This window comes from Patella vulgata, chromosome 4 (genome assembly GCF_932274485.2).
Source record: "Patella vulgata chromosome 4, xgPatVulg1.2, whole genome shotgun sequence".
Classification (NCBI taxonomy): domain Eukaryota; kingdom Metazoa; phylum Mollusca; class Gastropoda; family Patellidae; genus Patella; species Patella vulgata.
In genome coordinates, this window is record NC_065882.2 from 58255580 (window position 1) to 58266634 (window position 11055).

Genomic DNA, 11055 nt, shown 5'->3' on the forward strand with positions numbered 1-11055 from the left:
AAAGCTTTTGTATGCAAAGCAATAAGAAATAAATGACATGATAACTAGACTACAAAACGCGGGAACCTGCCGGAAGTCAACAAAGGCAATTCATTCGACTTTGTCAACAAATGTGTGAAAGCCACTGATCATTTTCTCGAATAGTTGGTGGCTCTATTTTATTAGAACTGCAAAACCAATTAATTCCAGGGTAAGTAATTGAATAAATATGCGAAATTCAAGAGTTTGCCTATTGACCTTAACGAACCTTTTTTTCTATTAGATTGATCAGTTCTTAAAAAAAAATAAAACTGATTTGTTTTTTCCCGCCATCTATTTATTGTTCAATTTATACTCAGAATCAATCATCGTAATACTGATTACTTATTTGGAAGGAATCTACAGAACTAAAGAAGAGGTAGCAGATTTCTGGTTGGATTCGAGTTCGTCCTCCTAATATATATTTTTTTAATATCGAATTTAATGGATTTGCCTACACAACACAGTACTGTGTCAACTTTGTGTTATGTTGTGTATAGTATAGATATCTACTATAATCTAGCCTGTAGTAAAAAACAAAAACTTTGCTACTGCACTTCCATATCAAATGCTCTCTCATTTCTGGTGTTTGATAGATTACATGACATTTCGTTCCTGCGACCTTTTGGACTAAAAAAAAAATATAGCATCGACTGCTCGAGTAGCCTGGCTGGCATTTCAGACTCGGGGAATAAGTTGAAAGGAGCGGTTCAACACAAATGTCAATATTCAGTTTATAATAACTCACTTTTATTTGATAACATAATGTTTTAAAAAAAATAATAGTGTAAGAACAATAACAACGATTTATAAATGAATGACCAATTAAATAATGATTTTTAATAATGAACTTGGGTCGGTCACCAAGTAAGCCCGAAATGTCATTTGTGTTGAGTCTGAAAGGTTGTGAGACTGAAACGTCATGCTGCCGTTGTTATTCGAATGTCCTGTAATAAGTTCATGTGGCTAATATTTTAGTTAGCAACCCAGAAATCTGGCAGCCTGTTATTCCCATCTTCCCCCAGTAAGACAGTTTGTAGGCATTCTAGTGATATTCTGTTTGATAGACAGTTAATGTTGATGTCATTGAATCTGTCAGCTTGATATTCCGATTTCCCATTAGTAGAATGACAGTTTGTTATTAAGGTGTCCTATTAGAATCCATGCTTGAAAATTCTGGTCAAAGGCCCACAAATTTGACAGCCAGTGAGTTCTCCCAATCTTCCCTCATTACACCATTTTATTGTACAGCCTGTAAATCTGTCAGCCTGTTATTCTAATCGTTCCTGATAATCAAACGTCTCCTTATTTCTTGTATTTGTTAGACTTTTAAGTTAACAGCTTATCTGAGAGCCTGTTATTCTAATCGGCCCTCAGAAAAACAGTTGTTAGTTTCAGTAGGTTACCCATAAAATGCATGTCTTTTGGTCTAGCACTGCATAGTCAGAAAATGGTCAAACATTCGGCCAAGTTAATAAGTAACTGCCAACAGACTTCAGTTTGATACGGTTAAACAGAATAATAAGCAATTTGATTGCTTAATGCAAGTACATGTAATTAAGTGTCATTTTTTATAACTTTAATCAGTTGTTTAATTATCTTTGTTATTTTTTCAGTTTAGTCAGCAAGATGTTAGGTGAAGAGATGGTAACAAATGGGGGAGATGGGCTCAAGAAGAAAAAAATACAAGATGAGAATTCTGAGCACATGGAAACCAATGATACTAATGGACATACCAAGGAAGAGAATGGTATTTGTGAAAATGGTAACAAGAGCAAAACAGAGACAGAAGATGTCAATGGAAAGGAGACAAATGAATCTTGTAAAAATGGAAGCAAAATCGCAACAGAGATAGAAGATATGGATGACAGTGGAAAGGAGGCAAATGGCACATGTAAAAATGGCAGCAAGAGTGAAAGTGATGTTGAAGAAGTAATGGAAGTTAATGAAATTGAGACAAATGGACATGCAAAATCCACAAAGAAGAACAGATCAAAAGAAATCAATGGAAAGACGAAAAATGGAAAGGAAACCAATGGTACGGCCAACAATAAGAAAGGGATTCAACCTAGCATCACTTCAATGTTCATGATGGCATCCAAAAAGAGAAAGTCGGATGCTGAAGATACCAAGGTAAAAGAAGTAAAAGATGAAAATAATGATGATGAAGAACAAGAGGAAACCAAAAGAGTGAAAATTGAAGGTGAAGAAAAAGAATCGGTGCCAGTAACATTAAAATCAACAACTAACACACCAACACCTAAGGTGGTCAAATGTTGTCAGTGTCGACAAGACTTAAACTCAAAAGATCTTGCTCTATTTCAAGGAGATGCATCAGAAGCCCTACCTGAAGAAATTGCAATGTGTGATCAGTCATTAATGTATTTTGGAGAAGCACCAGAGGATGATAGCTTTTTTAGACCGATGCATAAACTAACTAATTTTAGTGTCTATGACAAACAGACACATTTATGTGCTTTTGATACTGGGCTTGTGGAAAAGAATGTCCACTTGATGTTCAGTGGTGTCATAAAACCTATCTATGATGAAAATCCTAGTCCTGAAGGGGGTGTAGCAGCTACTCAGATGGGGCCAATAAATGAATGGTGGACAGCCGGTTTTGATGGTGGTGAAAAAGTTCTTGTTGGGATTGGTTCTGCATATGCCGATTATATTTTAATGGAACCTAGTGAAGCATATTCTCATCTGTGGAATGGTTTACAAGAAAAGGTTCACATGACAAAAGTAGTTATTGAGTTCTTATCTTCTAATTTTGATGCTACTTATGAAGATCTCTTAAATAAGATTCATACCACAGTACCTCCTAAAGGAATACCTAGCTTTTCTGAGGACTCCTTATTGAGACACGCTCAGTTTGTTGTGGACCAGGTTCAGAGTTACGATGAAGCTGCAGACTTTGATGAAGAACTAGTTATGACCACACCCTGTATGAGAGCATTGATCAAGTTAGCTGGTGTCACACTTGGTAGAAGAAAGGCGATGGGGAGGCAGCTCAAACCTAAAAAGGACAAAGATAAACCAACCCAAAGTAAAGCTACCACCACTGCTTTGGTTGAAAGTATTTTTGATAGCATGTTCAATGGTCAGATCGATGATAAATCTAGTAATGGTGGTGTCAAGAGAAGGCGTTGTGGAGTCTGTGCGGTATGTCAGCAACCAGATTGTGGTACATGTACTGCATGTAATGACATGATAAAATTTGGAGGATCAGGTCGCTCTAAGCAAGCTTGTAAGCTAAGGAGATGTCCTAATATGGCTCTAAAAGATGCAGAAGATGATGCCGCTCTAGAAGATGAAACTGAATCCCCGGAAGATTTCAAAGAGGAGGTTGTAAAGGAGTCTGTAAAACATGTGCATCATAGGGGTGGAAAAATTGCTGTGAAGAAAATTAATTGGATTGGTGAAGAAATTGCTACTGAAGGAAGGAAAAAATTCTATAAAGCTGTAAACATTGACGGACAAGAAATAACTATTGGTGACAATGTGGGTGTCAAACCTGAAGATCCATCTATTCCATTTTACATAGCACAAGTTACCTCCATGTGGGAGAACAGCGCAAAGGAAAAACTCTTCCATGCTGACTGGTTCTGTAGAGGTACTGATACAGTATTAGGGGAAGCAAGTGATCCATTGGAACTTTTCTTGGTAGATGACTGTGAGGATTCCAATCTTGCTTTTGTAACATCCAAAGTTACTATTATTTACAAAGAGCCTGCCAAAGACTGGAGAATGCAAGGTGGAGCATTAGATCCAGACAGTGATTTAGTAATAACAAATGATGATGGGAAAACATTTTTCTACCAGAAATGGTATAATCCTGATTTCGTAAGATTTGAAGACCCTCCACAGAAACCCATTGTACCAGAAAGTCAGTCACATAAATTTTGTCTAAGCTGTCAGCGTCTTGAAGATCTTAGAAAGAATGAAACCCCAGTTTTAGGCGATACAGTTGAAGTAGAAAATGGGAGCTCCGGAAAGGTTTACTACAAAGATGTTCAAAGAGATGGACTCAAATACTCTGTTGGTGACTGCTGCTATGTTTCTCCAGAAGCTTTTGATTTCAGTGTTAAACCAGCTGTCAAAAAGGCATCAGTTAGCAAGCGCAAGGTAGATGAACTTCTTTATCCAGAAGCATATAGAAAATCCAGCGACTACATCAAAGGTTCCAATACACAATGTCCTGATCCCTTCAGAGTTGTTCAGATCATAGAAATATGCTGTAAAAACTCTTCCGGTAGCAAAGTTGTAAATGTTGCTGAGATACGAATGAAGATACGTAAATTTTATAGACCTGAAAATACCCACAAAGGAGCTGCTTTTGGTTATCATTCGGATTTCAACATGTTGTTCTGGAGTGAAGAGTTTTGTACCATTGATTTCCAGAATGTTCATGGAAAATGTACAGTGGTTTATAGTGAAAACCTTCAGATGGACATTCAAGAATTCTTTCACAGAGTTGAAGATGGTTTTTATTTTACTGAAATGTATGATTCTGAAAAGAGGGAATTTGAAGAACCTCCATCTGCAGCTAGATTGCTTGGCAGTAAAGGTAAAGGCAAAGGAAAGGGCAAAGGCAAGGGCAAATCAAAAGCAAAGGATGAACCAGTAGAAGAGAGTAGTGAAGTTCCATTTAAAAAACTGCAGATGTTGGATATCTTTGCTGGTTGTGGTGGACTGTCTGAAGGTTTCCATCAAGCGGGTGTTGCTGAGTCGAAATGGGCAATCGAAATAGTTGAACCTGCGGCTCAAGCTTTCCGACTCAACAACCCAGGATCAACTGTCTTCAGTCAAGATTGTAATTTCTTGTTAAGGAAAGCCTTGGATGGAGAGAAAACAGATGAATTAGGACAACTCCTACCTCAGAAGGGACAAGTTGATCTACTGTGTGGTGGTCCTCCATGCCAAGGATTCAGTGGAATGAACAGATTCAACTCAAGGGAATATTCCAAATTTAAAAACTCACTGATTGCTTCTTACCTCAGTTTTTGCGACTTTTATAGGCCTAGGTTCTTCCTCTTAGAGAATGTAAGAAATTTTGTTTCTTTCAAACGAAGTATGGTATTAAAACTTGCCCTGAGATGTCTGATTAGAATGGGTTATCAATGCACATTTGGTGTACTTCAGGCAGGATGTTATGGTGTCTCACAAACACGAAGAAGAGCTATCATCTTAGCAGCAGCTCCAGGAGAGAAATTACCATTCTATCCAGAACCTCTATACACATTTGCACCCCGTGCAATGCAACTTTCTGTAACTATTGATGACAAAAGATTTACTTCCAACATTACTCGAACAACTCATGCACCCTATAGAACTGTAACAGTACGTGATTGTATGTCTGATTTACCAGAAATCAGAAACGGTGCAAAATCTGAAGAAATCTCCTATAAAGATGATGCTCAAACTCATTACCAGAAGATCATTCGTGGGAAACAGCACCAGCCTATTCTCAGGGATCACATATGTAAAGATATGAGTGCTCTTGTGCATGCCAGAATGCAGTATATTCCTCTAGCCCCAGGCTCTGATTGGAGAGACCTCCCGAACATTGAAGTGCGCCTTTCAGACGGAACTATGTCCAGTAAGCTGAAATACAGCCATAATGATAAGAAGAATGGCCGTGGTATTGATGGGGAGAAACGTGGTGTTTGCTCTTGTGCTGAAGGTAAAACATGTGATTCTGAACATCGACAGTTTAATACTTTAATTCCTTGGTGTTTACCCCACACTGGTAACAGACATAATCATTGGGCTGGTTTATATGGACGATTAGCATGGGATGGTTTCTTTAGTACAACTGTTACTAACCCTGAGCCAATGGGAAAACAAGGTAGAGTGCTTCATCCAGAACAACACAGGGTTGTCAGTGTTAGGGAGTGTGCAAGATCACAGGGATTCCCAGATACATATAGATTCTTTGGTAATATTCTGGACAAGCACCGACAAGTTGGTAATGCTGTACCACCTCCTATGGCGAAAGAAATTGGTAATGAAATAAAGAAATGTGTGATCTATAAAGCTAAGGAAGAAGGAGCTGAACCGGTTACGGTGACCAAGGCGGAGGTCGAGGATGAAACTCCTCCTGAAATTAAAGAAGAAATTGTCGCTGGATCAAGTCATTAGTCCACTCACAAATCTACAATAAGTTTTATTAAACACCAACTCGAACTACTGTTCTCCTTCCAATTATTTTTTATCGTTAGTGCAAATGTGATCTTTTGTATGATGCGACCTTTAATGTGCTTGATCTTTGAAAGAGTTTACTCACTGTGTAATTTTGATGTTTGAGATCTGACTAGTGCTTAAAAAGGTCTTAAACTTTTAAGATAAAAAGTTAATTTAGCCAAACCCATAAAGACATAACCTTTGATTATATCAAGTGATTATGATTACAGTAATTGTGACAAGTCAAATCATATGAGTTATATTGAAAAAATTAAATTTTTAAATGTCCACAATGGTGCTTGTGGGTGTGATGTTTGATATTTAAATATTTTATGAATCAGATAGCAATAGAATCATACAGCATAAACCATTACATTTTATGACAATGTTATTTTTATATATTTGTATAGTGCTAATAGATTTAATAGACATTATATATGTTGAAAATTGAAATAATATATCTTGAAATGATTTTATCCTACACAAAAAAATACAAAAAGATGCTTTTATTTCTATGATGTTAAGAATGCCATTAGTAACTATAATCATTGATTCAAAGGATTAAATAATTGACACTTCCGGTTAGAATAGACTTTAATGTCTTGAATCTACTAGGTTTCATTCTGATGTTGATAAATGTCAAGTACCAATGGTTGAGATTGGAATGCTGGGCATTTCTTCCAACTAGCTCACAATTTATTACATTGCATGTTGTTGAGTGGAATTACCAAATTGAAAATTGTAAGCTACAGTTGTATATGTGTAAAGAAATTGAAAAGTTATGGATTTCAGATGTTAATTCACATTTGCCAGTACATGTACTCATTTAGTAGAAATTAATAAGCAAATGATATCAAACCTTATTGCAAGAAGAAATTCCTTTGGCATTATCTATGATTGATTTTGATTAAACCAGTTCATTTTAGCTTAAGTTTTGCAACCATTGCATTGTTATTTAATAATAACAAATCAGATAGTTAATCAACACTCAATTGAAGATATAAATGAGGATTGGATTTATATAAAATGGGAATGTTTTCTGAATATTTAAATTAATTTGACGACTGATTTGGGTTATTTTTTAAATCCATGCTTTAATTTAATTGTCATGCATAATTAATTGTTTATATAAAATATCAACTAATCAAATAAAATTGTTAAATCAAATAAAATGTACAGAATATATTTGGAGCAGCAATTTAAAAATTTTTTCAATTTTTTTTCAATTTTTAGCTAAGCTGTCTGATTTGCATAGAAATATATACAGAGTTAGGTCGGCTAAATCTTATTACAATTTGTGCATACGTATTCAAGATAAATGTTAATGATAAATTGATTAAATCTGTTTACCGAGTTGCTCTTTCATACTAAAGTGTTTTATCTTTCATTTTCAAACCTCCATCAATATTTCATTTGATTGTATATATGCCTTATTCATTCATATATTATGTTTATAAAGTCATTGTTTTAAAATTTATTTAATAGTTATTTTTATACGCCCACGTTTTCATGTTGACGTATATTGCCGTCGCCACTGTCCGTCCGTCCACAATTTGTTTATGGACACTCTACAGGTCACAATTCTTACCCGATTTTGCCGAAACTTGAAATATAGGTTTATCTCCAAAAGATCTTGGTTGCTTTCGATATTTGCATGTTTCGGATCGAAACTTCATGGATTATGGCCCCTATTGTACGAAAAGTAACGTTTTTAGCTTTTGAGCCCTATAGAGGTCATAATTTTTATCCGATTTTGTTGAAACTTGAAATGTAAGTTTATAGCCCAAAGATCTTGGTTCCTTTCAATATTTGCACATGTCAGACTGTAACTTCCTGAATTATGGCCCCTGATTGTACGAAAAATCGCATTTTTATACACCCACATTGAAATGTGGTCGTATATTGTCGTCGCACCCGTCCGTCCGGTGTCCACAATTGCTTGAGGACACTCTAGAGGCTAAAGTATATATCCGGTTGAATTTAAATTTATACACAGTGTTTCAGGTCATGAGACGAAGAAGCCTATTGATTTTCAGCGATTTCCGATAATTACTGCCAGAGTTATGGCCCTTTATCACTTCAAAAAGTCTTGTGGACGCTCTTGAGGTCAAAGTTAATATCCGATTGACTTTAAATTTATACACCGTGTTTAAGGTCATTAGACGAAGAAGCCTATTGATTTTCAGTGATTACTGCCAGAGTTATGGCCCTTGGTCACTTGTGGACGCTCTATAGGCTAAAGTTAATACCCGATTGACTTTAAATTTATACACAGTGTTCAAGGTCATGAGACGAAGAAGGCTATTGAATTTCAGCGATTTCCAATATTTACTGCCGGGGTTATGGCCCTTGATCACTTTGAAAAATCTTGTGGACGCTACAGAGGTCAAAGTTAATATCCGATTGACTTTAAATTTATACACAGTGTTCAAGGTCATGAGACGAAGAAGCGTATTGATTTTCCGATAATTACTGCCGGAGTTATAGCCCTTTATCACTTCAAAATAACTTGCGGATGCTCTAGAGGTCAAAGTTATTATCGGATTGAGTTTAAATTTATACACATTGTTTAAGGTCATGAGACGAAGAAGTCTATTGAATTTCAGCGATTTCCTATAATTACTGCCAGAGTTATGGCCCTTGATCACTTTGAAATTGACTTCAGAGTGATACACAGAGTTTAAAGTCTTGAGGCGAACAAGTATAATGATTTTCAATGAATTTTTATGACTTGAACAGCTAAATCTATGATGTTAAAAGTTTTGTATACTAAACGTTAGCATGGCGCAGAACTTTATAAAAACCAAACAAATTGTAATGGTATTCCGATAATTACTTAATGAGTTGTTACTCTTAATCAGATTTTAATGTATTATAAATGTTTCATTACCAAAAAATGTAAAAGTATGTGACAACTCTTGTTGACTGCCCGGACGATTTAGCTGCTGTGGGCGTATGTTTCGTTGCCTGGCAACCTATCTATAGCTTGTGGACCCTATAGAGGTCATAATTTTTATACGATTTAAAAAAACGTTTTAGTATATCACCGTTACAGTTACACCCTAAGGCTGCGATATCATTTCAGGATGGTTGAGTTCAAATTTCGTGAAAATCGACCGAAACTGACAGACAAAATGGCCACCCCTCGTTCTCAAATAGCGTAAAAATATGGCATATCAAGGTTGTGGACCCTATAGAGGTCACAATTTTCTTTTGATTTTGATGAAACTTGAAATGTAAGTTTATAACCCAAAGATCTTGGTTCCTTTCCATATTTGCGCATATCGGATAGTAACTTCCTGAATTATGGCCCCTGATTGTACGAAAAATCGCGTTTTTAGCTTGAGGTCCCTCTAGATGTCACAATTGTTATCCAATTTAAAAAAACGTTTAAATATATCACTGTTACACCGTAATTTTGGTTGAGTTCAAATTTCGTGAAATTCGGACCAATACTGCCGGACAAAATGGACGCCCCTTGTACATATTTAGCATAAAAATATGGTATAACAATGTTGTGGACCCTCTAGAGGTCACAATTTTCTTCTGATTTTGACGAAACCTGAAATGTAAGTTTATAACCCAATGATCTTGGTTCCTTTCGATATCCGCGCATATCGGATCGTAACTTTCTAAATTATGGCCCTTGTTTTCAGAACATAACTTTCTGTATTATTGCCCCTAATTGTACAAAAAATCCTGTTTGTTTTTAGCTTGTTCTCTATCCATCTCTTGTAAAATGTGGGCATATCCTGTCTGGCAGCCACTGGTTATATTTGTTTTTAAAACATCAATATGGGTGGGTTTACTGGGTTACGAACTGGTTCGTTTTAAAGTTGGGAACAGACTCATGAAAGCCGTGCTTAAATTACACCATTACCAACACTAACTTGACTTTTGTAGATGTAGGTATGTTGGATTTCAACAAACGTAGAGTTGGAACTTAAATTGGTTACAGGGAGTCATGAATGATGGCGCAGTGAGAAAGGTGTTGGCTCGCTAACCTGGAGGTCCCATGTTTGATCCCTGCATTGGCCAAAAAAAGTTTATCAGGATTTTCCAGCGTGGTTCCCCCTTATCAGTGGTGCAGTAGCAAGGGACAGCACATAGTCGTCTGGATGGGATGAAAAACCAATGTCCTGTGTTCACATAAAAGATCCCTTGGCAGCTGGAATTCAATAAATTGAATGATGTAGCCTTCATTAACCATTCGGAGCATTAACCATTTCATTAAATTGGTTAGAATCTGTTTGCCTTCTAAAACGAACTTGTTCGACGCTTGTTTGTTGCAAGAGCAATACAAATAAAAAAAATGAAATGGGGTTTAACATCCTACAGTTATGCTCCGACTGGGCTATTGAAGAAGAGCATAAGCCATACAGTGTGCTATGAGGGAAATTTTGCCCAGACAGCATTGCTTCCGCTTACTCTTATATCGAATCCCAAGTGCCAAGGGTTCTTAATGTCAGTAGCTAATAGATTGTGGTATCTGCCTACGACAGCTACAGTATATTACCACCCCTGCTGAGATTCCTGGTACAAAATATTGTCCGCTTGCTGTGACTGTCCCACCATGCCACCGACTAGTAGCTTTTTTTTGAAAAAGGACGAAGACAATGCTGTGTAGGGATCCATATGGCTTGATTGATAATGATATGCTGCTATCTTTTTTTCCACTACATAATCACAAAATGAGGATAAAATGATTTGTGTAGAAGTTTCTTATACCATCAGTTTAAACAAAGCTTCACTTTGAAGATTCTTTCTCGTGAATTCTGTCTGGTCGTTCGGATGGGACGAAAAATCCAGGTCCCATGTCCACATTGGCATGCACGTAATAGATCCCTTATT

General features: G+C 36.5%; 1 protein-coding gene across 1 annotated transcript; it reads left to right on the forward strand.

Annotated features, from left to right (window-relative positions):
- The first annotated feature begins 58 nt into the window (after positions 1–58).
- Positions 59–7658, forward strand: LOC126817802 (DNA (cytosine-5)-methyltransferase 1). The gene is made up of 2 exons (XM_050544951.2): positions 59–190; positions 1635–7658. The coding sequence occupies exon 2, from the start codon at positions 1648–1650 to the stop codon at positions 6160–6162; it is 4515 nt and encodes a 1504-aa protein (XP_050400908.1). The 5' UTR covers positions 59–190; positions 1635–1647; the 3' UTR covers positions 6163–7658.
- The last annotated feature ends 3397 nt before the right edge of the window (positions 7659–11055 follow it).

Excerpts from the sequence above, each read along its gene's own strand:
- LOC126817802 (XM_050544951.2), top strand. The coding sequence starts at position 1,648 with ATGTTAGGTGAAGAGATGGTAACAAATGGGGGAGATGGGCTCAAGAAG.